This window comes from Chaetodon auriga, chromosome 10 (assembly GCF_051107435.1).
Source record: "Chaetodon auriga isolate fChaAug3 chromosome 10, fChaAug3.hap1, whole genome shotgun sequence".
NCBI lineage: Eukaryota > Metazoa > Chordata > Actinopteri > Chaetodontiformes > Chaetodontidae > Chaetodon > Chaetodon auriga.
The window spans coordinates 3,447,553-3,474,440 of record NC_135083.1 but is presented as its reverse complement, the minus strand read 5'-3'; the positions used below and the strand labels follow the sequence as shown (position 1 = coordinate 3,474,440).

Genomic DNA, 26,888 nt, shown 5'->3' with positions numbered 1-26,888 from the left:
CTTTTGGCAGCAGTTTCAGTTCAGTAAATTAACTAGTTGTTGTCGGTTTTGTTGACAGCAAAAGTTCAGGAAAAAGCTCCATCTTGTGTCAGTGTGGTGGGTTTTCATCCATCAGCTCCAGAGTCAGTAGTACAAACTCAAGTAGGCCACTCTGCTCCTGTGCTTCTGAAACTCCTTTTCACTGTCAAGCTGAAGGGGAAAAAAGAAAAACACATTAAATGTTGAACATTTAGTTCACTGAATTCTTCCCATTAAACAGAAATCGTTTAAAGAAAATCAGGCATTTTCAGCAGCAGCTGTGAGTAACTGTGGGTCAGCAGCACTGATGTGACTCTAAAACATGTTTTTAACTGCACATCAAACTCTTTAATGCTCTTGTTCGCTTTCTTGCCGCGAGCTCGATGATACCGCTGTCATGTCTGTGGGTAAAGAGCTCTACAGAGGCCAGTCTCTCCGTCAAAAGCTTGAAAAGATCTACCAGGAACTCTTCAGTGAGCACTGAGACTGAAAACAACCCTGATTAAAGCAAAGCAAGAGGTAGAAATACGCAGTTACACAGTAATCGACGAAGAACGTGTGGTTGCATGTCTGTGATTGGCCAGGGCCTTGTCAGAAGGAGCGATATGTTTTAAGTCTTTATGCTAAGCTAAGCTAAGCTAACTGGCTGCAGCTTCATATTTAACTGACGTGACAGCGACCTCTTTGTCTAAATCTTGGCAAGAAAGCAAAAAGCATATTTCCAAAAACAGCTAAATATTCCTGTGAGACAGCCACGTTAAATCGCCTCACGTCTCCATGAAGTCATGGAACCAGCATCCACAACCACCTCGTGAAAGTCTGGAAAATCTCCTCAGGCTGTTTGTTGTTTAACCTCGTGTCGCTGGTTTTAGCCTGACGATGGACATGAGTTCACGTGTCTGAAGCAGCTGTTGGGTTTTACATTTTGGAGTGAAAACCTTGAAGGCAGAATGAGAAAGATTTCCTGAAAAAGTATTCACTAATACAGAAAGTAAGTGTGTGACAGTCTGTGTCAGCGGAGATTTTCTTATTTGCTGTGTTGAGGATGTTTGTGGGCGTCAACCTTTGAAGCCCTCAGCCAATAACAAAGTCACGCCGGGTGTTTGTTACGGTTTCCTGGTTGAATGACGTCAAACTGGCTTTTAGGTACGTTTTCTATCAGCTGTCTGAGGTGTCACCCAGTCAGCAGCGACCTGTATTAACAAGACAACAGGCAAGATAACAGACAGCGCACCAGCGTTTCCGAGTAAATGAGTTAAAAGGTTACCCTCTTTTATACTTTTTCAGATACTGATTTCAAATCTCAAACACTGTAAATTGAAAAAAAAAACTATTAGATTATTTGGACATTTCAAATGTACTCCAGTTCAGCGGAGCCTGAAGGTTTTTTATCTTTATCTACATTGTGTTTGAGGTACAATTTATGTCGTTTTTGTACTGTGGAGTAAATCTACTGCTACTTTTATGATGAACAACATGTCTACTTTATGCATTGAATGAACTGAACTGAATTTTTCTCCGTAAAGTTATTAACAATGAAAAAAGTTTCAGATTAAACAAACGTTTTGTCGGGGGGCGAACAGATCTAAGCACCATGAGCGGCAGAGGAGGGCGGACTTTGAATGTTGTGTTTACTGCTCATTCTGCCTTTAAAAACCAAACTCACCCACCTTCACCCTGAGGGACTTCTTCTCCAGCTGAGGCAGCCTGGACCAGTCTGGGCTCCCGAAGCGCATGGGCCAGCTCACCTTCCTGTTGGTCGCTGCGTTGTGGGCGTAGGTCCCGGGGCTGCGTCACAACATGAACACCTGTCAGCTCGGTTCAGCGCCGTCGCATTGTGTGTGTGTGTGTGTGTGTGTGTGTGTGTGTGTGTGTGTGTGTGTGTGTGTCTCACCCCGGGCTCTCCTCGGCGGGACGTCGCGTGCTTCTGAACCTCGGCGTGGTTGAGTTGAAAGGTGTTCTGGCAGGAGGGGGGACTCTGGACCGGCTCTGATCCTGCTGGTACTGCTGTGGGGACGGGGTCTCTGTCTGGTGATAGAAACGGTAAATGTGGGACATGTTAAAATGCTCTCCAGTGCTTTAGTACTGCACTTCAGTAAAGCTGGGGGACTCACAAGAGACAGAGTCTAACAGAAAGGACCAGTCAAAGCGGGAGCGGCTGAGATGTGATCGTCTCTAATATGGGTCAAGCTCCAAAAAGGCTGGATCCTACAATTCCCATGATGCAACATCAGACTGAGTACATTTACTCAAGCACTGTACTTGAGTATAAACTCAAGGTATTTTGTACTTCTACTCCACTACACCTCAGAGGCAGATTGTACTTTGACTTTACAGCTTTGGTGCACACATACTTGGCCAATAAAGGCGATTCTGAATCTAAATGTCCAATTCTTCCAAACGTCACACCTGCAGTCTGTGATCCAGGCTTTCTGTCTTTAACTTTTAGAGTCACGCAGCTGTGGAAGATATGAGACAGATGCTCCACAGGCGGAGTCACACTCCCTCTGACAAATAACCTGAACTTCATGCGTTAAGTACACCCTTTAAGTGGACCCCGGCCTCTTCAATGTTCTCTGGCTGGGGTGAGTTTGTTTTATGCACCTTGCTGCCGGCTGGAAAACGAGCTGCAGTCCTCGCAGAGAGACCGTATCCTCTCTTACTCCCCGGTGTCTTTTGTGAGTTATAAAGTATGGTGCCAAACTGTGAAGGAAGTGGAGAGATTTAGTCCTGCTGCCGTACACTGAGGACACTTTTCGTTGTAAAGCAAACAACCAGCACAAACAAGATGAAGCAGGTACTCCGGGGACGAACCTCATGGTTGTCATAACAGCCGGGGCCGACATGCGGCGCTCCCTGTCGGCACGTTTGGTTTCCCAGCCGGTTCGGTGGATGATGGAGGGGAAGGAGTTTCCTCTCCTGACAGCTGCCGAAAGACACTCTCTTAACAGGAGCTGCTGACATTCTGGAAAACACCTGTGGGAAAGAAAGTGACGGTAAAAGAAAAGCTATGCGAGCTCACGTTCAGCTCCGTCTCCACCCGCCATGACGTTGTCGTTTTCACTTGCTGTAACGATGGCAACCGGCGTGACGCATAAATTATGCAAATTGGAGGCGTTTCCTTGTTTACACTTTAAACAACACAATTAAAACCACATTTTCTAGATCTTTATTTTCATTTAAAGACAATACACGAGGCAACTGCACAACAATACGTTTGACAAAAGCGGAACTGAGGCACTGTCCGATGCGTTCATGAACCTGCAGCAAGTGGGAAACTTAAAGTGTAGCTAAAGTTAGAGAAACTTTCTTTTTGTACATAAATAAATTACTTCATGGATTGAAAAGCACTTGTGTGGGATTTGTCTGTGAGGCGTGAGAACAGAACTTGATCCAAAGAAAAGCATTAGCATACAGCAACACGTCAGGACACATTCACAAACAGTATTCTGGTCTTTATATACAGGGACTTCTTCCATAACCAGTAGTCTTTAAATTAAAGTCGAGTTGGAAAGATAAAGTAAGAACTGAGGTCTGAAACGGTCCTACAGCATCCAGCAAACACATTCATGTTGGCGTAGAAGGCTTTCTCTGGTAAGAGAAATTATTGCAGATTATTTTTGGGAAGAGATCTGCTATATCTTGCCAACAGTGGCACAAAAACATCTTTTAGCACATGCATTCAAAATCAGCTCATACAAAAGGTGCATCCATTTTGGCACTTGCTGAGAGATGAAATCGAATGCGCCTCTCAAGGTAACGGCACCCCAAAGGCAGCAGTGGAAGGATTCATTAGAGAAAAGCACAGGAGAGAATTATCAGAGAGAAGCTCAATCTGCCCGAAGAATAAATCTTCAGAGAAAAAGGCCCAAAAGTACAAAAGCTTCAAGACGAGGAGGAACTCTCCTGGGTCCACCATCTACACGGGAGGCACTGAAGACTGAGGACTGTGCGTGTTTTGGAGTGCTTCACTCCGACTGAGGCACTGAAATCGATGGACCTTTGGGGTCGTCGAATCGATCCATGGTGTTCAGCTGCATGATCATGTGCAGACCGTACACGAAAATGAACAGCAGGAGCAGTGAGGTCAGCAGCCCCATCCAAATCCCAGGGGTGAAGAAGCCTGCACAGTCACTGGCGTAGGAGAAATTTGTTCCGTTGGCCAATCCGAAACCCTGAATCTGCACCGTAAAATGAAATGCATTAAACACTCAATCCAGACTAAAGACACCTGGATATTAAAAAACAGCCCTCATTTAAAAAGTACTTGATTTGCTGCTGTAGGAATACTGAGTAGCAGGAGGTAAACGCAGCACTGTAGACATACCTGGAAGTCGACAAAATTGAGCCTCCACTGCGAGGTGTTTTGGTTGGTGTTGTTTGGCACGAGCAGAGTGTCTCGGAAGCTGCTGACGGACTGGCAGTGGAAGGAGTACTCTGCAGGGGCGTAGATGCTCCGGCTCCCGATGAAAGATGCGGTTAGACCGTTAGACTGTAGCTGCACAGAGTCCAGACTGAACCAGTTCCGTGCAGACACAGGATAGAACCGTTGACTCATGAAGAAACTGGAGATCAACAGAAGAGAGTTTTTACTGACAGCATATTGAAATAAAGGACTAGTGCTTATAGCTAGAGCTGCGACAATTGGTTACTTATTTCTATTAATTCATCTATGGCTTAACTGTTCAGTAAATTATGCTCCAATTCCTCGCTCTTCCTGTGGTAGAATCATAAAAGACCACAGTCTGAAACAGACTGCAACACATGGCACCACCCTAACACACTTACACTGAACTAATTCTATCTTTAATAGAAGAAAAAGTAGTTGAAAGGTGAATTATGCTGAAGAATAAGGTCGACAGTTATGCATCGTCTGAGACTGATTCAGCCATTTCAAAGACTGAAGGCCTTGAAAACATGATGAGATAGATGAGCTGAGCTCCTGACTGTTAAAACTCTTATTAAATAATACCTAAAGATGATGCTTATTTGGTCACAAGTATTTATCAGAGAAAGGCAAGTTTTCAAGGTTTTAAAACAAATTATTAAAGCAACATTTGAACAATTTTGGGAGATATGTTTGTCAATCCAGACTGAGCTACATTCACTCCAGCATCAGAAAAATGAAAAATAAACAAACAAGACATGACAAGTCACTGAGTGAGCTTCAGAGAAGACTTTGTTATGTTCAGGCAGAGACAGTGTATTGGTTTTCATTTGCTTCCACTGAAGTGAAGCTTTGTGTGAAGCTAAGCTAACCAGCTGCTGGCTATAACAAAATATTTAGATAGACAGATATAAGAAAGAGAATTTCCCAAAATGTCCAACTATTCCTTTAAATGAGCAACGTACTGCCTTACCTTAGCGTAAACCCTGAAGGATACCTGAGGACAAGCCTAAAGTGAGAGAAGAAGAACACATTTAAAAAGACTTATTTCCTTCAAATAAGACAAAACTGAGCTTCTCCTGTCAACAGGGAAAACACAGGCTAACATGCTCGCTGTCTCACCGTGAGTTAGTGCTGTTACACAGGGATCCTGTGAGGGAAGGTGTTTGTGCAGCGAGGTCGATCCACTCTGACGTTTGTGAGAGGCTCACACTGAGATTCTGAGCCCAGAGCATGATGCAAGGGCTCCCGGACACATTAAACATGATGGGCGGTTTGACATCCGGCACAACTGCTTGGAGCAAAGACCGCCCGACAGGCTGGTTAGACATAGATCTCTCTGCAATCACCTGCAGGGAGAAGTAGCCAAAACTAAAATTAGTATGCGTTTTGTCTTCATATGACGTGTGTCAGGATAGAAATCATTACAAAAACTGTAATTCTGTTACACGATGGGGCAACTTTAATGTGTGCTAGCTGACAAATCTTACTCGTGACGGCTGGAGTCCTGTGTATATCGCAGTGTATGGGACATTTTTGGCTTTCATTGTACTCAGAACGTTCCCAATTATCTCATCTGTTGAAAGCAAAATACATTTTACTCATCCATTTCACATCAACTACTAATACATGAGTATAAATACACAGTGACTAAAATGATGATGATTTTACACTATGAAATTCCTTAACAGTAACAACTTACCATTGTCACGTAGGACTTCTTTGCAAGGCTTGTGCAAACTAGAAACAGTAAAAAATGTTACATTTTATCCAGTTAGAAACAGAAATATTTCCATTCACTGATACGCTGCAGAACACGAGTCCTACCTGGTACAATACGGAAGATTGAGGAGCAGCAGATTGCTGACAGACGCGTTGATGCTGAGATGTGACAGAGTGTCTGCGTCTACAAGCAGAGGCGAGACTCCAAGCTTCTCCTGCAGCATAGCCAGGACGGCAGAGGAGCCTGACCACTCCAATGCAGGAAGCGTCACTGACGAGGAAGAGGACTGCACTGCAGCCTGAAGAGTGGGCAGAACGAATTATCAGTATTATAAGTCAGACAAAAGCATTAATCTAGGACTAATGTTTAAGTTATAAAAACCCACCTCGAGGTTTTGAAAGGCACTATCCTGCTTGTTTCCAAACACTCCACCGAAGACTGTGAAGTCATCTTTGCTTAACTGAACACAAATAACGACAGTAGAACATCACAAATGAGCTACACGAGAAGTAGAATAAATATTTATATCTTTACACAATGAAAACTGAAATATAACTACATGAATCAAGATCATGAATCAGTCACAGCAATGAACATCAAACCTGAGCCATGCGTTACTGAGGAACTTTGAAAGGGGAAGTTTTGCCAAAGCTCACCATCATACCACTATGAGAAGACTGTGTCACATGGGACTGCAGTGCAACGACACATGACTCATTACTACCCTGTTCTACAAAACGTACACATCCAAGACTAGCTCTACAATCGATGTTATGAAATCCATGAAAATCTCAGAGAATCTTTGACCGTACAGCACAAACCGAGTCTTTGACCTCAACACTTTTCACCCTCAGCCGCGATGTGTTTAGTGACATACAGTAACCACGTCTGCTGCAGAGCAGGAATGTGGTCTTCATGTCTCAGGGACTGACCTTGTCCTGCAGAAACAGCAGCACAGTGTGGGGGCCGGAGCCAAAGGCAGAGTTGAGGTAGGCAGCGAACTGGTCATCAGACGTGATGTGACCAGCTGCAGGTGAGGCCAGTGGTGGTAAGCTACACATGCAGGAAAAATAAAGACAAACTGTGATATGAATACACCTGTTCTCAGCTGATTTAACACATGCTTGACAGTGTGTGGCAGTTATCAGACCAATAAGTACAAACATCACATGAAGGTGTTGCACCTTGTACTCCTATCGGAATCACACTTAGAATAAAAGCAACACACAAATTAAATAAGTGAAGCGGTCACGTCTCCATAAAACAAATTCATGTTAGTTTCTTCTGTCTGTCTATTTCATATCTGAGTATTTTCTCATAGTGAAACCTGGCTGTGATGTCCTCACAGTCTCTGGGTTACTTCCTCTGACGAAACCACCTCATTGAGCAGTATGAGTAGGCCCCGTCTAATGTCTGGCTGCTTGACACTAAGGAACCGTGGCACCTACTGTATGTAAACCTGTAGTGTAAATGCGTTTGAGTAGCGACTGTACTCACGTTTAAATGTGCAAATAAACTCTATTAATGACACGTACAATGTCTGTGAAACAGACGTTAACTCACTGTTTCACTGGATCATTTCAGTATGTGTGGAAGCTACATTACGTTCGCTATGGATTTCAGATTACTGTACGGACTGAAGGTCAAAACAAACGTGACATACTTTGCTTTTAGACTCTAGCCTTTGAGTTCTACCTCGGTCGACCAACTAGTCTTACCCGTGTAGAAGTAAGAACTCAGTTAGCTGAGTTGCTAAGTGTTAGCATTAGCATATGAGACAGCTAGCCAGTGCTGGCCGTTAAAGTGAGTCTTACGTTGCAAATAAATAATGGAAATGAAATATTACCCATCATTGGACCACATCAGAACTGGAACTTGAGCAGTGAAGCTCCCCGTGGCGAAAAGGGCGCAGAAAAAGGCAATAAAAGTCATCCCTCGCACTCGACTCGAGCGCCTCGATCCTGCCATTTTTGTCCAGCTTTTCCGCAAAGTTCTGGTCACGTGACGCAAACCAGCTGACAGTCATGTGCCGCAGCGCTAAAGAAAGCACTTCCTGCTTCTTTCACCCTGCCCACAGCTGCCTCGGAACGCCACGACAGGCTGCAGCTGTGGCTGCTTTGCCCTGGTCACGTCAAAAAACGGAAGAATTGTTTTATTCCTCCTGATCCGGACACAGCCAGCATTAGCTGTTCTGACCTTCCTGTGCGAGCTGCTGCTACAATGCTAATGCTAGTTAGTTTATACCTCAGTTTAGTGCTTTGCAGAATAACAGGTGCAATAACAATCAACTGCACTGGCTGTCATAAGATGTACTGTGCCATAAACCGACATGTGACTTGTATAAAGCTGCTGAACTCTGACCTTTGTTTACGAATAACAACTAAGACATGCAACTGTCCATGGTGCTGACACACGCTTAAAATTTGGCATTTCACTACTCTTCTCATCATAACTCATCATCCACACATGAGGTCTTTATTAAGAGTAACACATAAAAAATGCAAGCAAAGTTTTGAGTAGTTTTTTCTGCTGAAAGGCCTGCGTACGGTCAGTTAGTGAAAGCAACTCCGATCCACACAGCTGTGGCGGCGGAGGGATACCACAGCCTGCATCCACGCAACGCTGCGCCTACAACTGGAAACGAAGCATAGAAAAGAAAATAGAGACCGCACAGACTTGGACGAAATGTACTTTAAATGGCAAAAAATGTTAAACTCAAAGCCAAACTCTAAAACGAAACGCCACACGTGCATAACCGCTCGATGAAGCCAGCTCAGAGCGGGGTTTGCCCGTACCGTCAGCTTTTCAGCTTGAGTCCATTGTGTGACGGGATGGGAAGAGGGAAGGAGGATGCGCACTATTTGCCGACGCGCACTAACATTGTTCTGTAGTGCTCCATGATCAGGGCCATCTTTGGTCGTCCTCGCCGGTGACAGTGTGGACAGTATATTCCATTAGTCATTAAAGCCTAATGATTAATAAATAATATTTAACTTTGAACGAGCCGTTTAAAGCACTTTGGGCAGAGAAAGGGAGCCAAACCCCCGGTTTTGTGGACTCACCGGCATTCTTTCCTTCAATACCCTTCATTTCTCAAGGCAAAAAGAGGGCGAGACGGGAGAGGCGGTGATACAACATGGATGAGGAATATGATGTGATCGTTTTGGGCACCGGACTCACAGTAAGTAGTCAAGATTCATTCACATTGCGCAGAGACGCAGGAGACGGATTGTGCGAGTTTCCACGGGATTATTTTAGCCAAACTAGGCCTGCTATCCTCCATCTGTCCGAGCCCAGGAGTGAAAGCCTCCTGCATCCCAGTGCGCCTGTGACATTAGGAAATTGTGATATTAGATGCGCTTCGGAAATGTCGCTAAATGTGCCAGACGGCCTGCTTGTGCACGACAGGACGCACACGGTGCTCCGGGAGTTATTTTCACGTCCTCCCAGCCGGCCCGGTGCTGAGTTCCACCCAGGAGCATCTTTTAGGCGTAACCCCACAGTGTCATGGTCCTCTCCGCGCAGACAGGCCTCCATCCTGAGGTTGGCGCAGGCCTGAGCACGGGTTTATTAAATGACTGAGCGTCTCACCGCCGCTTCTCTTCGCCGCAATTCCCTCCACTTATCACGCCCAGTGCGTCAGAAACACGCCCGACACATGTTTGGGGATATTAATCTGGATTTTCGCACGCGTAAAAGTCGACATATTGGTAGTTTTATTAAAGGTATCAAATATCCTTTGTCAGTGCTTTGCCATAATAATTTGAATTTGATTTTATGTCGTGATAATATCATCCGGATATCGTATTAAGATTACACATTTTAATGATATTGACAATCATAATAATAATAATGATGATTATTGTTATTATGGATACATGGGTGAAACGAGCTTGTCGCGCATGCGCACACCGTTCCTTCTGTCCTCCCTGCAGCTTTCTGTCAAAACCTCTCAACTTCCCATTATGGCTTCTATTAAATCTCTCTTTTCATTTGGAGAGATCTCCTCCCCGAACAGCCTTTATTTCATGTTTGTTCATTTTCAAATTGATGTCGGCACTAAATCTTGTTTTATGCAGGAGTGCATTCTGTCCGGGATCATGTCTGTGAATGGGAAGAAGGTTCTGCACATGGACAGGAACCCCTACTATGGTGGCGAGAGCTCTTCCATCACCCCTCTGGAGGAGGTAAAGGCCTCCTGGGATCTGTAAAACCAATCAATATATTTTATGTCCCTCACTACATCTCATTTTACTTTCAGTGCATCAGCTGCTGTTTTTATTGTCTTCATTTGCTCACCGCCATATCCTTCTTAATGCCTCAGATTCTGTCAGCTTCGTAGATTTCAGCCTCACAGGATGGAGTTTATGTTTCTCTTTTCTGTCGTTGCACAGCTGTACAAGCGCTTCAGTCTTCCAGACACTCCGCCCGAGGCGATGGGCAGAGGAAGGGACTGGAACGTTGACCTCATCCCCAAGTTTCTCATGGCCAACGGTCAGTGCCACTTCACTGTCTGAGGGCGTAAAGGGATGAATATGTCTCCATAAAACTCTCTGGCATCACTCATCATAGACTTGGGAGATAGTTATGATGATTAGGTGATAATTAGTGTTTGTGAAAGGTGAAGTGGGATTCTCTATGTTCATGTGTGATTGCTTGAATGCTGAGATGTAACGTGTGTGTGTGTGTGTGACTGCAGGTCAGCTGGTGAAGATGCTGCTATACACAGAAGTGACACGATACCTGGACTTTAAAGTAGTGGAGGGAAGCTTTGTTTACAAAGGAGGAAAGATCTACAAGGTGCCGTCGACCGAGACTGAGGCGCTAGCTTCAAGTAAGCCGCTCGAATATGTCAGTTAATGAGCAAAATATTACGAGTATTTAAATCCCATTTGATCGCATAAAGCCTTTGTTTGAATCTCCAGATCTGATGGGAATGTTCGAGAAGCGAAGGTTTCGGAAGTTTTTAGTCTTTGTGGCCAACTTCGATGAGAATGACCCCAAGACCTTTGAGGGCGTGGACCCCAAAACCACAACGATGAGGGATGTTTACAAGAAGTTTGACCTCGGCCAGGATGTCATTGACTTCACTGGCCACGCCCTGGCCCTCTACAGGACAGACGAGTAAGAGCAACAGCACGGCGTCGGACAGGATTTTAGCTCAAGAGTAAAAGCTCTTATGAAGGGTTAATAAAGCTTCAGTGTAGGAACTGACTGCCTGATGTCACATGAAGGTCATTTTTTAAAGGTGCACTCTGCAGGATGTTCCTAAAAACAATTTATAGACTCAAACAAAAAGAATCCCTCTCTATCATCACTTTAAGTGTGTGGTGAGGCCCCCTCCTCTGCCTTTATGTTCTGATTGTTTTGCTGTGTTCGGCCCCCAGCCAATCACAGCGGGCAGGGTGCGAGGGTGGGACTCTAGAAAAACGTAGTGACCAGGTTATATCGCGGTCTCCGTCTCCTCCGTTCTCTTGTCTCCATCATGGATGTTTAAAGAGCCGCAGGTCTGTGTTTCTGCTTGACCGAGGGCGGGTCAGACACACACACACACACACACACACACACACACACACATACACACACACACACACTCTCTCTCTCTCTTGCTAGGGGGAGGGGCCAGCTTTGGATGTTGTGTTTACAAACAGCAACCGACAAATCCTGCATAGCGCGCCTTTAACTTGAATACTCACCAGCGAGTAGGATTATTTTTTTTAACAGAACTTTATGAAGATGAACTTCTGATCTGAATTAGCGATGTGACACATTGTGTGTGTCACATCATTTCTGTATTTTTATTGTCTTCTTCTGTTGTTTTCTCCTTCAGCTATCTTGATGTTCCCTGTTTGGAGACCATCAATCGTATCAAGCTGTACAGTGAATCTCTGGCCCGGTATGGGAAGAGCCCCTACCTCTACCCCCTGTATGGTCTAGGGGAGCTGCCGCAGGGATTTGCCAGGTTATTGTTAATACATTTTATATCCACATACTACTTTAATGATAAATACAGAAATGCAAAACCACTCCATGATTGAACAGTTCTTACTAATTTATCATTTTAGATTGAGTGCAATCTACGGAGGGACGTACATGCTGAACAAACCCGTGGATGAGATAGTGATGGAGGGTGGCCACGTGGTTGGAGTGAAGTCTGAGGGCGAGGTACGGCGGTGCTGATTCATCATCCGTGATTAAGCAAATTTAACGTCATTTAGTTTGTTCACTCAGGAAAGTCCTTTAAAATGGTGCTTGTTCGTTTCCCCGTCGTTCCCGCTGCAGGTGGCTCGTTGTAAGCAGCTCATCTGCGACCCCAGCTACATCCCAGACCGCGTCCGTAAGGCGGGTCAGGTGATCCGTGTGATCTGCATCCTCAGCCACCCCATCAAAAACACCAATGACGCCAACTCCTGCCAGATCATCATTCCTCAGAATCAGGTTAACCGCAACTCAGGTACGGATCATGGTCGCTAAGGAATCAGTTAAATGACAAAGTGCAGTTTGATGGAGAACAAAGATGCTTCTCTGTTAAATATAATTGATTTGATTTTAGTGTCAAATAAGCAACTGCTTGCTAGCAAGTCTGCCATAACAACTTTATAAGAGGATGCTGTGATGACAGCTTGTTTCTACTGCCCCCAAGTGGCTAAAAAAACAGTGAATGCAGCTTTTAGGTGACTGATTTGACTTTCTTCTCCTCATTTTTTGTCAATTCTCAGACATCTACGTGTGCATGATCTCCTATGCTCACAACGTGGCAGCCCAGGGGAAGTACATCGCCATCGTCAGCACCACAGTGGAGACCAGCGAGCCCGAGGCTGAGATAGAGCCGGCCCTGGAGCTGCTGGAGCCCATCGACCAAAAGTCAGCATTTCACGCATTTATGGTTTCAAAAATAAGCTCGATGTAAAACTCAAGACAACAATAACACAATGAAAAACATTTTAAATAATAGCCAGGTGTAGCTAACAGGTGTTTTTTTTTTTTTTTTTTTTGGACAGGTTTGTGGCTATTAGTGACCTTTATGAGCCCACAGATGACGGTACTGAGAGCCAGGTAAGAGATTTTTTTTACCCCAACATCAAACTGTAACTATAAATAAGCTAAGTCTTTAGAAACCAGTATGCTATCGGAGACCATCCATCAGAGGATGAAGCCTAATGATGCTGATGCTCTACAGATGTGCACAGCACACCACATAGTGGTTCAACTCATCTTGAACCACTATGAGGTGGACAAGTTTTGAGTAAACTAGCCTGAAATCTACTGGATGGATTATCGTGAAATTACTGCAGATATTGAGGATCTCCACAGAATCAACTCTTATGAAAAAAATAAAATTTGCCCCAAATCTTTGATTTAGCCTTGGCTTTGTGTTTCATTCAAATTGGTGAAGTTAGCGTGCGACAAGCCAAAGTAACAAAACATTGAACATCAGTAGGTTAGCATTATCACTGTGAGCATGTTAGCATTTAGATCGGCGAAGTTAGCATGCAATAAGCTAAATTAACAAAACACTAAACATCAGTAGGTTAGCACTGTTACTGTGAGCATGTTAGCATGTAGCTTGGTAAAGTAGCATGCAATGAGCTAATGTTAGTAGGTTAGCATTATCACTGTGGGCATGTTAGCATTTAACTTACTGAAGTCAGCATGCGATGAGCTTAAATAACAAAACAGTAAACATCAGTAGGTTAGCGCTGTCGCTGTGAGCATGTTAGCATTTAGCTCAAGCACAGCCGTGCCTCACAGAGCCGCTAGCTCGGCTGCAGATTCTCAGTCTCTTATTTTACCATTTCCAGGTCTTTGCCTCGAGGTCCTATGATGCCACCACTCACTTCGAGACCACTTGCAACGACATCAAGGACATCTACAAACGTATGACCGGGAGCGACTTTGACTTTGAGAACATGAAGCGCAAACAGAACGACGTGTTTGGGGAGGATGAGCAGTGAGCGGTAGAGGGGCTTTCGAGAGAGGGCGGGGCCGGGAGAGCAGGCGGGGCGAAAAGGGGCAAAAGAGGCGGCAGAGCCTGCGGTAGAGGGCCGGGGCTGCCCGAGCAGCCCTTAAAAAACAGAGGGGTGGGGAGTGTGAGCGTGGCCGGGGGGGGGGGGGGGGGGTGCACTTCTGGGCTCTGCTCGCCCTCAGCCTTTTGCCTCCTTTTCCTTACGTCCCTCTCTCTCTTGACACATGTCCAAACACATAAATGCTCACAAACACACACACACACACATACGCACACACACACACACACACACACACACACACACACACTGTTCAAATACTCGCACTCCTTCTCTCTGTCACCGAAAAGCAGGGTTGATACGGTCTTTCATTCCATTGTAGAATTTACAGTATAATCATGTCTTAACTATTATCATTAGAGGTGAATTTATTACTTGTTGTTGGCGATTTTCAAAGCATTTCATTCTTTCTGTAACGTCTTTCTCCTCGTATCAGAGGTCGGGTGGAAGGAGGATTGATGGCATTGAGAGGTCTGAACCGCGAGCTCTGACATGAGAGGTCTGTGACGGCTTAGTGTAGAATCCTCTGGAAGGGTCACCTCCAGTTGACATGCATGCATCTTTTACACACGGTAGTATTGTACATAGACTCAAACGACACTGCTGTATGAAGGCTGGACCATTCCACGCATCGCTCCTGTCAACCCTGCTTTCACTTTTCTCTTACTTGGTCTTTTACCTGTGTTACTTCAAAAGACGCCGCTCCTTTTGGCAAAATCTGTTGGTCGGGCAAAAAAAATGTGATGATAAATTACACATAAATGGGCTGTTCTGTGAACTGATAGTGCTCACTTTGCAATGCTGTTGTGTTCCCTGTGCTAGCAAGCAAGCTAACCAGTGGCTAATTACTGTCACCCCACCCCCCCACCCCTGCCCCCCCTCCCAAAAAAAACTGTTCCTTTGTTTATCTCTGTTGTGTGATGTCAGTTTTGAATTTGAATAGTTTACTTTCTAACATTTTAAATTATTGAAGAGTTTTATTTCTATATATTTGGTTCACGTTTCACTGGCTGAAGTTATGACGTTTACAGATCTGAGGTTGAAACTGTGGTCTTCAAGTTGAACATTGAAAAAAAAAAAGGGAATGTAAGGAACAAAAGAGGCGTGGAGAGGATTTTCCTCGAGTCAGGCGAGGCTGGAAGATCTGGAACGAGTGATGAAAATGATGGAACTGAGTTGAGAGGAAGTGTGGCACGGGGTTTAAGAATGTATACAGGAAATGTTTTTGGTTTTGGCGTTTGGAAAGTTTCACTTCTGAGTGAAGAGGGTGAAGACTGAAATTTCAGCTCCTAGTGAAAGCACCAGATTGTGTCTTGGTTGTTTCAACCCTTGTGTATGTCATTTAGATAAGTCACTCCCGTAGGGACTAAATCCTATGAAGACTAGTTGTTATTAGAGGGAAAAGCTGGATACTCCCATAACTTTAAACGACTTCGTAGCATAGCAAAGGTGTGAAGCCACAGTGACAGGTGCCGCCCCGTAAGAATGAACCAAGATGCTTTTATTTGGTTTTAGCCTTAATTTGGGGTCTTATTCAAATGTTTGTGCCCTTTCAAAAATTTACTGCTTCGTTTTAACTAACCGTTAGTGGCAGGTCAGTCGTGTGCCAAAAATGGTTGCTGTTATTGGCGAAACTTGCTGACAGATGTTTGGTAGTGAACGTCGCTCTGCAGATCCGACTGAATACTATAGAAGGGATATTGTTTCCGACCACATCGGGGCTGTTCGTGCACACCTGAGCCGAGGCTCGTGTCTCTGCAGCGCACACTCGCTCACCCAACGGACGAGGCGTTTTCTCTGAAACACCGAAGCAGTTCCATTTCACTTTATCGTCCACGACAAATCCCTGGACTCTAAACCAAGTCATCGTGTGTTTGGGGTGTTTGACGTGTCTTATCGTTATGCTCTATTTATTTGATTTTCACTGACGTGTTGTGGGAAGGCTTATCTCAAAAAGCTGAGTATGCTATGCTATTAGTTTACGTTCCGATGGTAAAAATGGATTTTTCAAAGTGATGCACTCAGAAATTCTTTGTTTTTGTTTGTTTTTTGCCGTGTCATGTGTTACGATCATTCCAGTGCCGCGTCACGATTTAATATGATTATTAGCATTCCTAAGAAACAGGTTTTGATGGAAGGATAACAGCGACGGTCAAGTCATGGAGCCGAAAGCAAACTCTATACAGCTGTGCATTCAACGGTTTTCACACTGTGCTTCATTCAACATTGTGTGTGGTCTTCATCCTGGAAACATGTTATCTGAGTACAACTGGAATACTGTTTACTCTTTGAACAGAGACATATTTGAAGCCCCCCCTCCCCTGCCCTTCCTCAGCATCAGCCTCTTTTTTATTTATTGAAAACAAAAGCCCCATGTGTGGTTGTACTGTTTTAATTTTCATCCAGTTTGGCCTTTGGAAAACCACTACTGACAATATCCCTTGAAATTGACAAAAGAAATAGTTCAGGCTGAGTAGTAGAAAACTTACTGTCCTTGTTTGATCACTAGTATGTGAACAATGCCTAATGTCTTGTGTAACAAATAAAATGAATTAAACTATGAATGAAATGATAGAAAAATAAAAAGCACATGGCAAACCTGGAAACACCCTGAATTTGCTTTGTTTATCTTTTTGGAGATGCAGTAGCTACAACCAGGTCAGTACTCTGTTATGGGAGCATTTTCTATACTTACAATAATATTTTATATACACTTGGACTAAAAAATACAACTCACAGAATGATAGAGCTTTAACAAGAACAACAGGTGGCTCTGAAGGAGAACAATCTGGCTTTAGCCTAATAATCATTCCACCGTGAAATATAAGAATAATTAGCTAAATATCTCTGAAGTTGGACGGAGTTCGTGTGCAAGACATTTTGGAGCGAGCGCAAACTGCTGCAGCACAAATGGACATTTTGTGGTTGCCATGCGAACAGGAGAACATTGCGTCTCTGTCACAGATACAGAACACAGAGCTTGAATCCGATTCAAATTCAGAGCCGGAGAGAAGGGCAGCATCGCTCACACCGTCGCTATATTAGTCGAACCGTGCGTCCTCGTCACTCCTTCACATTCACAGCTTCCTCTTTCACCGCTGTCATCCCCTCCTGTCCTCTTTTGGAACCACACCTGTTTGTGTTTGTCTTAAAGAATATTAGACAGCCTCATTCAGAGACCGGCGGCGTGTCATTTTAGCCTCGCGGAGTCCAGTTCTTGCTCACCCTTTGTCCGATAACCGCACCTCGATAACTGCTGTGACCTGAGCTGTGCAGCAGAGAGGCAGCAAGGTGGAGCTGACTCGGCTAGAATTACACCTGATCCACCACGTAGCTCTCGTATGGATGACCCAGTAGCCTCTCTATCTCCGCCTTGGGCACCACCCAGCACTTGCCTGCGTGGCGTTTTCGCACCGTGTCTTTCAGCGTCTTGTCTTGCAAGGTGACCGGCACGTGCTCGGCGCCCCACCTCAGGATCCCCCTGGCTGAAACCGTGTCCTTGTGAACTCCTCCATCCAGATAATCCTTCACGGCAGTTAAACTCATGTCAGCGTGCTGAAACTGGCCTGTGGACAGACGAGGGACAGCAGTGGAGGGAAGTTACTCAGTGCATTTATTTAAGTACTTTAGCAGGGGGGAAAAGCTAACCTTGCTTTTAAGTACTTTAGCAGTTGGTGCCTGTTGACAGGTTTGACAGTTGCTTCAGAGTTACTTTAAATAATTTCTTCAGGTCCAAAGAGGTAAAAGTACCACAAAAAAGTTAAGTGTAGGAAAGGTCCAGAAGATTAGTTCACATTTTAAAAAGCACAGCAGCTCACATTTGTGTTGGGATCCTTTGGGAGGGCCCGACCTCTCGGCTGGGAAACTCTGTACTGCTTAATACTACTTATCTGTATTTAAAGTAGTTTAGCATCAGCTCCACCTCAACCAGCCACACCAGTGAAATGCAACAACTGCTGCATCAATATAAACAATCTAATCATGTAATCTATCAGTCACAGTCACAATGAGTTTTTACATTGCTGTACTGGTACTTTAGCCTAAGTAAAGGATGTGAGTACTTCTTCCATCACTGAGCGGTATCAGTGACGAGCTGAGGTGTACATACCCAGCAGGCCTTGGGTTGAAGCTGACAGTCCCTTTCCATCTGTGATGTAAAAGCCCAGGTGAGCCATCTGCAGGTAGCTGGGGTGTTTATAGTGGTGGAACAGGACCAGGAAGCGCACGTCCTTGGCCAGCTCGATCCAGCAGCTACGATGGTTGTCCAAGGAAACCGTCACACCCTGCCTCCTCACGGACCCCTGCTGATTGATAGGAAGGGTATCCCGACCCTCCCCTTCCACCACCACAGCGTCCAATGAGAGGGTGATCGTGATGTCACCGGAGCCGCCTGTGGCCGAGGAAATGGTGAGCTGGTCGAAGTAGGTTCGGGGTCGGTCTTCTGCACCGTGCTTGGAGGGAGCCCCCATCAGGTGCCCATCGACAATGATCCCTTGTGGAGGAAGGGAACACATTTAGTGATACGCTTAAAAAGTCAACACTGACAGTGTAGTAACATGTATTAGTTGGTCTTAAAACATGAATATTTACACACTTAGCAGAGATGAGTGTATCTAAGCATACCTCTCTCTGAGTCCTCTAACAGTCTGAGGACATCATTAGCCCTGCCGTCTACCGTGAAACACAGGTTCTGGTGCAGCTTTGGCAGCTGGACCACAAAATGAGGATCTCCATCAACTACAAGAGACAACAGCAAGCATTAATACAACATGAGAACATCAAATATTAAATGACTTTGGCAGTGTCATTGGAAACAACTAAATACAATGTCGGTCCTCTACCTGATGAGGAGAAGACCCGGACGGTGCTCAGTCTGGACGTCGGTTCTAAAAGCACAAGACATTCAACTAAAGGACAGCCCCCCTCACTGCCAAGCACTGAAACCAATGACAGAGCTCCACAGGTATTGCAAGCAGTGTCTCTATAATAAATGAAATATGATTTAAGACATGCAGCTGTGAATGAAATCCTGTAAATACGTACCAAATGATTCCGTGTCTGCAGTATCGTCCCCTAAAAGTAAGTCAGAAAATGCATTTGACATGAATCCATTAAGGCCTGAAAAGCAGCTATGGTGCAGATTTGCCTCTGATGAGCATTTAAAAACTTACAGGCATCATAGGTGAGATCATAGTCGTAGTCATAGGTTGCATCATAGTCTGGGAAATGGAAGCAAGCATCGAGGTCAGGAGACATTCTGCAGCTCATTTTGATTTTACAGGGGAGGACAGAAGCATGGATATTGATACTCACCTTTCACAAGATCAATATCTGTAAGAGACAGAACAAAAGACTGACTTATATTTCAGTCCCAATGCTGTACTGTAGCTGATTAACATGGTGTATTAGAATCAAACAGCAGCCATTCATTTTTACCAGACAAAATGTAATTCAAAGCTCATAGAAACATGATCTGTCACTGCAATAGAGAAGTCATGTTCACCTTTTCTCTGGATGAAAGTAGAGACATCTAGTGGAGAGATAAAGAACATTCAATTAGGAATAAATACAGAGTCTGCACCCTTCGCATTAAGCTCAGGGCACAGAAAGGCTGTGATTTCAGATTAGACTGATGAAACGCAGTGGACAACCTACCCAGAAGCCCTGCTGCCTCCCACAGCCGAGGCCCGTCTGTGACACCAGGCATGGGGGCAAAGGTGGCCGACACAAAGGTGGCGATGCTCAGGTCTGTCTCCGTGTCGTTGTCCTCCACAGCCGGAGCCGGTGCCGGGGTTGGAGAGGTGAGTGGCGACGGCAGCTCGGGCAGAGCGGTGGTGACTTCAGGCTGAGGAACATCTGGAGCAGATGTGCTGCCGTTTCCTGCCTCTGTGGAGGGTGCAGTCACCTTGACAGGAGGGGGGGCTGTCCTCACTGCACTGGGCTGTGGGGTAAGGGGTCTTCCTGGCAGGGGCACGGGGTCGGTTCTGACTGAGCTGAGTGGAAGCGTGGTGCTGGTGGTGAATGATAACATTGTGGTGGTTGTTGAGGGAGTGGTTGTTTTCGTGGCGCTGTGCTGGGGAGTGGAGACTTTTCCAGGTGCTGGGGGTGATGCTGTTTTTAGAGCATTAAGCACAGAGGTGGGGATCTTACCAGCAGGAGGAGGAGGCGCAGTTTTGGATTCATTCTGGGAAGGAGCAAGCTTTTTACCAGAGAACGGAGCTGGAGCAGTTTTGACAGAGCTGGGGCTGGAGGTTGTCGTGGTTTTCTTGGACGGTGAAACCACAGTTTTTGCTGTGGAAGCTGGCGGTGGGATTTTTTTAGTGTGAGGCGTGTTTGGAGGGGGCTGAGGAGGGTCCGGTTTGGTTTTGTTTGGCCGGGGGTTAGAAGGTGAGCTGGGCTTCTTTGCAGCACCAGCAGCTGATATTTTGGTGGTAGCAGCAGTCGTGGTTGTAGTGGCTGCAGTGGTGGGTTTTGCGGTGGATGGAGTTTGAGCTGCTTCATCTGCATCTGGCTTAACTACAACTAAAGAAGTGACTGGTGTTACAAAGTTATATTTGAGGGAGAGGTTGGTGGCTTTGTCTGCCAGTAACCTTTGAGTTGCTGGGTCAGTGGTGTTCAGTTTGGCCAGTAGCAGCTCTTTGATGGTGAAATACGCCCAGAGACGGTGCACAAAGCTGGAGATTCCCTCTAAGCCTGCTGAGCAGTCTAGTGAATCTGCACTTCCATTCGCCTTTGCATGAGAAATCAACACATCGTTCTCCAACTTGACTTGCTGCTTCGAATTAGTGGCGGACATCGACACCTTTAAATCCTTGACCCCTGGTTTGACCTTCCCAGCCACCACCAACTCAGAGCCTTGGAAGTAGTTTGGGAACAAAGAGCGGGTGATGTCAAACGCCTGATCATCCAGGTACGACAGCTGGATGTCTGACAGCAAAGGGCTGGCTACTTCATCATAAAAGCCCTTCAGCTGCAAGGCTGCGTCTGCATCCTCATACACCATCCTGGCCACGCCTCGGTTATCCAGAGCCAGACGTTTGAGGAGCAGGAAGTCTGCATCATCTCCAAAGGCAAGGCCAAACAGGGAAGCGGAGCCCAAAGCCTTCTTGGCATTGGTAAGAATGGTGTCACCAGCTGTTACTCCGATGGTTGCCTCCCCATCAGTGAGGAAAATTACCAGAGGAACACGGCGAGGTGAGAGCAGTTTGGAGGAGGCAGAGGATGGAGGGTTGACGAGCTGGGCAGCTGAAATAAGAGCTGCATTGATATTCGTCCCTGAGGAAGGAGGAGAACAAAAGTTAAGTTCAAAGAGGGTCAACTTTGATGCCACAATTCAAACAACATCACATTTCCACTCACATCCCTCTGCGATAATCCTCTTCACAAAGTCTTTGGCGTCTCGGACATTCTGCCGTGTTGCCCGCACGGTTCGTCCTTTCTTCCAGGTGTGAACCTTGTCTGAGAAGGTGATGATATTGAAGTGGTCTCCCTCTCTAAGGTCGCCGAGAATGGTGCTCATGGCCTGCTTGGTCTACTGACAGAAATTTATTGGATTATTGACAGAAATTTCACATTATTTTCACAGAATGTTGTTAGATTTAGCAAGTTTTAGTTAGTTTTTTCATGCCTGAACTGTAGCTTGAGCCACAGGGAGCGCATGAAGTTTGTCCACTTTACCTGTTTTATCTTGGTGCCTATCATTGAGCCACTGACATCAATGACAAATATAACATCCTTAGGTACCACAGGAAGCCCTCTGGGTGCAAAGTAATGCACAAAATAGCCATCATACACCTGAGGACAAAAATAGAAAAACACACTGTTATTGTCACAAACATGCAAGCTCAGCACATTTTACCAGCCAGGAATGAAAAGATGCTCCTGACCTGGATTTCACCCAAGAGGTCTCTGAGGTCCACATCATACTGAATGATGAAGTCTGCGTTAAGACCTTTGGAGGAGATGCTGCTCTGCTGCTGTAGGGTGGGACTGTAGCGGACTCGAGCACAGCCGCCGCTGTGCTCAACATGAGTGGAGGCAGGGGCGCCGGCATCACCTGCAGGAATACATGGGTAAATCAATGTCGTTGCAACCAGAAACGGTTCAAGTAATTATCTACAGCATGTCCATTAAAGGAATTGACATTGACATTGTGGGAAATATGTTTATTTGCATTCTTGCCAGATGAGACGATTAATACTACTTTCATGTCCGTATGGCAGCTACGGGGGGAAAAGCTAACCTTGCTTCTAAGGTAAGGTAAGAAAATTGCCATTGGTATCGACCCTCTCGTCTAAATCATCTTCTATTGTGATTAAAGTTACAGTTATTTTTTTCAACCAGAGAGGCTGTTCAGATTCCTGGAAGCTTCTACACTTCCCGCTTTAAACACCTGATGGGGGATCCGAGGCAGCGTACCTGTATTTTGCCAGAGCATAAGAGCTAGTTAACCATCCTGACGGTTCATGTCTTTGTCAGATCTTACCTTGAGCAGTGTTGGAGAGCAGCCGGCTTGTCTTGAGAGGCAGAACTTTAATGAAACTGATGCCCGGCCGCTCTGTTATGCTGACATCTAATGTGAGGTTTTGCACAGGCTGCCCGGGCCTCAGTCCCAGACTGAGCTCGTAGCGGCCGAGCCGACGAGGTAACAGCTCCTCGTAGGACAGGGAGAAGAACACCCGAGCTCCTGACGGGACGCTCACTGCCACACGAAACTTCTCGATCTCCCTCTCTCTGGAGAGCCGCAGAGGAAAAGAGAGGGAAAGAAGTATTGGATTGGAAGTTAGTCTCCTTTCAATAACTGGAGAACATGCAGCGTGACATTGCAAATGACTGATAATGATTCTGTGGAAATTAAAGGAAAAAAGAACAAATTTTGCTTGAGACTGACTTGGTAGCAACAAGTCCGGCTGTTTTTCCTTGCTTCTTAGCAGCGTCGTAAATTTTCCTGGCAGCAGCTCTTTCCTTCACCTGGGCCACGTACACCTTGCCGTTGGAGGTGCTGATGGGATGGAGAAAAGAGGCAGAAACAGCTCTCTGTGTGACTCACAGTAGCCAGATTATATTTCAGAAACACTCCTGGCCTGCATTGAGCTCTTGAGCATGATTTACTTGATTTTGCTCCTTGTGCTGCTTCACAAACACGCACCGTGCTTGTTTACAAATGGAGCTCATAGCATGTGAAGGCGAGGTGGGGTCATAAACAGGTTGAGTGGAAAAGAGTAATTTCCCTCTAAAAACAGCATTAATGAAGAGAGATCTTGCAGGCCGATGACGCTCGGAGGGAGTTCCGCTGCGTGCTGCACCCAACAAATTCCCAACCAAAACCACCGCTCAAGAGTGGGATCTGATTCACACAGTGCACTTCGTAGACTTTGGTGACCACCGACGTCATGTGACAAGGTGCTAAATTAAGGTCAAGTCCTTTGAACAAATATATCCAAAGAGAAAAAACATCAAGGGCTAACTAAAATAAACCCACAGGCTTGAAGCGGGTCTTGTTTGAGGAACAGAGCAGAATGGCAGAGAGAGCAGAGTGGAAAATGGAGGCGCTTGTATTTCTATGTGTGGCTGGCTGAGGGGGTTCAGGAATGGCCGTACATCAGTGACCTGCACACAGAACACAGAGCTCTCAGTTTCAGACACACAAATGCCAAAGAAGTAACGCAACACATTTGCCGCAGCCTGTTTTTTTCCTCTGGGTTTTTGGTGGTGTTCTGAGTGTGCGTGTGAAAGGCGTATGAGCGAGTGTGCATGTCTGTGAAAAACAGAAATCTAAAGGATTGTAAAAAGCTGTACCAGTTCCAGACTCACACATACTTAAAAAGCCTACATCCACCTCCATGTGTGCACGCATACATACAGTCGATGTAGGTGTGTGTGTGTGCGTGTAGCGTATCTAAACTGGCTGGCTGCCTCAGTAAACTGTGCGGGGGAGAAAAGGGGGACTGGGCAAACTCCTGTCATTTTCTCTATTAACTTTCTGACTTCCATTTACAAAGGCTGGTATTCATCTGCCCTCAGGTTCCACCTCCTCCTGACCTGCTTCCGCTCCCAAATCCAGCTCCAGGGCTGCTGTTTGGCCTGCAGTGTTGACTTATTTGTTTTGTTTATATTTAGTATTTTTTGAAGGAGCGCCCTCTGACTGATCAAATTCTGCATCTCCTCTTGACCGGAATTCGAGTTCCTTACATAATTCCTCTGAAGTCTTATTTCTGGGTTCCGCCCGTTAACCAGAACATTGCTCCTATTTATTTCTCACCATATGGCAAGGAAATATTATTTCTGCAGGAAATAATATTTCCCTGCCAACTTCAATACTTTTGACTCAGTAGGTGTATTTTCAATAAGGTCCCATCTGAAAGACATGATGTGAGACAATGACTGGTTGAATGTTAGAGTTTAAAACTTAAACACAGGAAGAAATGATGCAGAAACACTGAGTGCTGTGGGAGATAGAGAGACGGTGAAAGACACTGATGGACTGACTTACATGGTGAAGTTGGAGATGAAAGCAGAGGACGGCAGGTCCACCTCAAAGGCGGCCTCCTTGGTGATTGGGAGCTGGTTCCATACTGAACTCTGGACTGTGGTGACAGCATAGCGGGACACCACTGAACACCTCACATGGTAGTCTGTCACCTTCAGCTGGTGGAGGCACAAACACAGGCAGAAATCACTGAGGAGGTCTGAAATGAGTTTGATCACACAGGAGCGATGGTGAATGCAGGACAGGAGGTCTGGGTGGATGAGTTTGCCACTTGAATTAAACTTATTGAGAACAGAAAGGAGTCAGCTCCACAGATCATAACACCAATCAGGCCTGACTATACCAGACAACCGTCGACCTTTACCTAAACCCGCCGTCCTACCCTGACGCGTAAGGAAAACAAGTCCTAACCGTCACACACAGCACTTTCTTTTTTTACCCACATCACGGTTTGGCCTGCATCGCTCCGGCGAGTCGACGAAACAACACAAAGCAGTTCCCTGCATGGTGTCTCTGTCCTGCTCTTGTTTACTCGGGTAACGCCGGCGCCTGCTGAGGCCAATCTGGTCAGCACAGGCCACATTACTGCAGGAAGAGGCGACAGGCAGGAGGAAGACAGCCACATCAGCCCTCCAGCTCACGGCTATTTAGGAGAGCTGCGGTTTGTGCCATGCAAACTGAGTTACTGCACATTTTCAGGGGATTGCTTCACAGTTAACAGTGAAGCAAGCAGATGGGAAACCACAGTGAAGCTACAGATAATACCCTGAGAGGTGCTGGTGGTTGTTTCCCTGTGGAGCAGGCTCGGCGCTTCACTTTGTCTAACAGAGGGCAGAACCCGGGCTGAAACACACAGCTGTAATTTAGATCTGCAGGTCTTATTTTTGCATTAATAGCTGGTTAAATATTTCTGCCATCACACGCAAATGAAGTTCAGAGATATAATAAATGTTCAGCAAGCGTTACAAACTTACCGCTGCTTTTGTTGGCTTGCTTTGACGTTTCAGTCTCTGGAAAAGAAACAAGGAAGCGAGTCAATCAAGTGCACGGGTGGCTTCAAAAAACAATAATATAATAATAATTTGCTTTCAAGATGGAGGCACATTTGTTATGGTTTGGTGCGTGATACTATTCATTAGCAATTTGTGCAAAATGCCTCCATCTCCACAATCCGCCCATGTGAGGGCTGGGTCAAGATTTTGTGTCAAAATAGTCTGAATCAAAGCCATTCATGAATGGAGGGGAAGTGGAACTGGAAATAAATGCTTTCACTGTACACAGGGCCAGAGAGGGTTGCACGGTTTGGTCTCAAATGTTAATTTTGCACACAAGTCATTGCTGTGTCAATACATTACCACATATCCTGGGAATTTAACATAAACACATAACTTTAAGAGTGGAAACCCTTTATGGAGAGACATAAAAATCATAGAATGTATAGAAGAAAACAAGACTTTATGATATGTTCTGCAGAAGTAAACTACTGTTAGGGCTCATTTCAGGAAACATGGGCTTTTAAATTGTTCTACCAAATGTTTGTGACTCAGGTATGGTTGAGGTACAGTCATTCTTGTCTTTCAATATATAAAATAAAGTTCTACAAGTGGCCTTCAATGTCTTTCGACACAAAACTGAAAAAAGTAAAAAGAAAGTATACCTGCAAAAGAATATTTGCTCCGAGGTTTGCGTCATAATCCCTTGATAATCCCTCTTGCACATAGAAAGTGAAGAAAACTAGAATGCACTGAACCTTTAAGGTCATCATGTCCACAGGAGTTCAGGTTTTAGGCTGCAGGGTGAAGTAAACTGCCCAGAGGTCTCACGTTGTCAGCGGGACTGAGGCAGCTCGTACAGCAGCAGGACTCCGCGCACATACCTCACATTTTACACAAGTTACTCCCTCTCCTCTCCCTCACCTCAGCTAACTTTAAACGGCTCCACCGCGGGGAGAATGACAGATCTGTGTACGCTCTGATATCCGTCAGGTGTTGTGGAAAAAAAGATGGCGAAAAAGCGTGAGTTTGAGTCAGAAAGTTGCGTGAGTCGCGCTGGGTTTGCAGAAAGCAGCTCTCAGTTTGTGTTCGTACATGCTGGAAATTACGCGAACTGCTGCCACCGAGGTGCACGAGAAATGAGGGATTATTAACCCCTGCTCGGCTATTTGGGGAGAACACCCCCCTACCAAAACACCTCCTCCTCCTCCTCCCCTTCTCTGCAGGAGTGCTCCTAAAAAGTCTCCAGTCTGAG

The 26,888-nt window shown here is 45.5% G+C and overlaps 4 protein-coding genes across 4 annotated transcripts; 1 reads left to right on the top strand and 3 right to left on the bottom strand.

Moving 5' to 3' along the window:
* Positions 1-80: 80 nt before the first annotated feature.
* LOC143326991 (ciliary microtubule-associated protein 3) lies at positions 81-3,120 on the bottom strand. The gene is made up of 5 exons (XM_076741093.1): positions 2,833-3,120; positions 2,623-2,721; positions 1,913-2,046; positions 1,689-1,806; positions 81-189 (listed from the first exon to the last, which is right to left on the bottom strand). Exons 1-5 carry the CDS (start codon positions 2,980-2,982, stop codon positions 124-126), a joined length of 567 nt encoding a protein of 188 aa, XP_076597208.1. The 5' UTR covers positions 2,983-3,120; the 3' UTR covers positions 81-123.
* Positions 3,121-3,171: 51 nt separating this feature from the next.
* Positions 3,172-8,979, bottom strand: LOC143326988 (V-type proton ATPase subunit S1-like). Its single transcript, XM_076741090.1, has 10 exons — positions 7,975-8,979; positions 7,061-7,181; positions 6,514-6,588; positions 6,233-6,426; positions 6,108-6,145; positions 5,896-5,981; positions 5,528-5,754; positions 5,379-5,414; positions 4,346-4,583; positions 3,172-4,199 (listed from the first exon to the last, which is right to left on the bottom strand). The coding sequence occupies exons 1-10, from the start codon at positions 8,094-8,096 to the stop codon at positions 3,987-3,989; spliced, it is 1,350 nt and encodes a 449-aa protein (XP_076597205.1). The 5' UTR covers positions 8,097-8,979; the 3' UTR covers positions 3,172-3,986.
* A 41-nt stretch (positions 8,980-9,020) lies between these two features.
* gdi1 (GDP dissociation inhibitor 1) lies at positions 9,021-16,758 on the top strand. The gene is made up of 11 exons (XM_076741091.1): positions 9,021-9,309; positions 10,208-10,315; positions 10,523-10,622; positions 10,828-10,962; positions 11,054-11,252; positions 11,959-12,090; positions 12,194-12,293; positions 12,411-12,582; positions 12,848-12,992; positions 13,130-13,184; positions 13,931-16,758. The coding sequence occupies exons 1-11, from the start codon at positions 9,265-9,267 to the stop codon at positions 14,081-14,083; spliced, it is 1,344 nt and encodes a 447-aa protein (XP_076597206.1). The 5' UTR covers positions 9,021-9,264; the 3' UTR covers positions 14,084-16,758.
* itih6 (inter-alpha-trypsin inhibitor heavy chain family member 6) lies at positions 16,221-26,888 on the bottom strand. Its single transcript, XM_076741087.1, has 17 exons — positions 26,299-26,888; positions 25,616-25,651; positions 24,645-24,799; positions 23,043-23,153; positions 22,638-22,885; positions 22,039-22,208; positions 21,830-21,946; positions 21,512-21,683; positions 19,808-21,427; positions 19,656-19,682; positions 19,466-19,483; positions 19,324-19,371; positions 19,196-19,225; positions 18,994-19,038; positions 18,776-18,889; positions 18,261-18,644; positions 16,221-17,718 (listed from the first exon to the last, which is right to left on the bottom strand). The coding sequence occupies exons 1-17, from the start codon at positions 26,404-26,406 to the stop codon at positions 17,465-17,467; spliced, it is 3,657 nt and encodes a 1,218-aa protein (XP_076597202.1). The 5' UTR covers positions 26,407-26,888; the 3' UTR covers positions 16,221-17,464.

Excerpts from the sequence above, each read along its gene's own strand:
- LOC143326991 (XM_076741093.1), bottom strand. The coding sequence starts at position 2,982 with ATGTCAGCAGCTCCTGTTAAGAGAGTGTCTTTCGGCAGCTGTCAGGAG. Across the intron at positions 2,722-2,832 it reads GCTGTTATGACAACCATGAG|TTTGGCACCATACTTTATAA; the intron begins GTTCGTCCCCGG and ends CTTCCTTCACAG. Across the intron at positions 1,807-1,912 it reads CCCGCCGAGGAGAGCCCGGG|CCCCGGGACCTACGCCCACA; the intron begins GTGAGACACACA and ends GTTGTGACGCAG.
- LOC143326988 (XM_076741090.1), bottom strand. The coding sequence starts at position 8,096 with ATGGCAGGATCGAGGCGCTCGAGTCGAGTGCGAGGGATGACTTTTATT. Across the intron at positions 6,589-7,060 it reads TGCTGTTTCTGCAGGACAAG|TTAAGCAAAGATGACTTCAC; the intron begins GTCAGTCCCTGA and ends ATTTGTGTTCAG. Across the intron at positions 6,427-6,513 it reads GTGCCTTTCAAAACCTCGAG|GCTGCAGTGCAGTCCTCTTC; the intron begins GTGGGTTTTTAT and ends CCCACTCTTCAG.
- gdi1 (XM_076741091.1), top strand. The coding sequence starts at position 9,265 with ATGGATGAGGAATATGATGTGATCGTTTTGGGCACCGGACTCACA. Across the intron at positions 10,963-11,053 it reads GACTGAGGCGCTAGCTTCAA|ATCTGATGGGAATGTTCGAG; the intron begins GTAAGCCGCTCG and ends TTGAATCTCCAG. Across the intron at positions 11,253-11,958 it reads GCCCTCTACAGGACAGACGA|CTATCTTGATGTTCCCTGTT; the intron begins GTAAGAGCAACA and ends TTTCTCCTTCAG.
- itih6 (XM_076741087.1), bottom strand. The coding sequence starts at position 26,406 with ATGATGACCTTAAAGGTTCAGTGCATTCTAGTTTTCTTCACTTTCTAT. Across the intron at positions 25,652-26,298 it reads GAGCAAATATTCTTTTGCAG|AGACTGAAACGTCAAAGCAA; the intron begins GTATACTTTCTT and ends TTTCTTTTCCAG. Across the intron at positions 19,683-19,807 it reads GGAGGCAGCAGGGCTTCTGG|ATGTCTCTACTTTCATCCAG; the intron begins GTAGGTTGTCCA and ends TCTCTCCACTAG.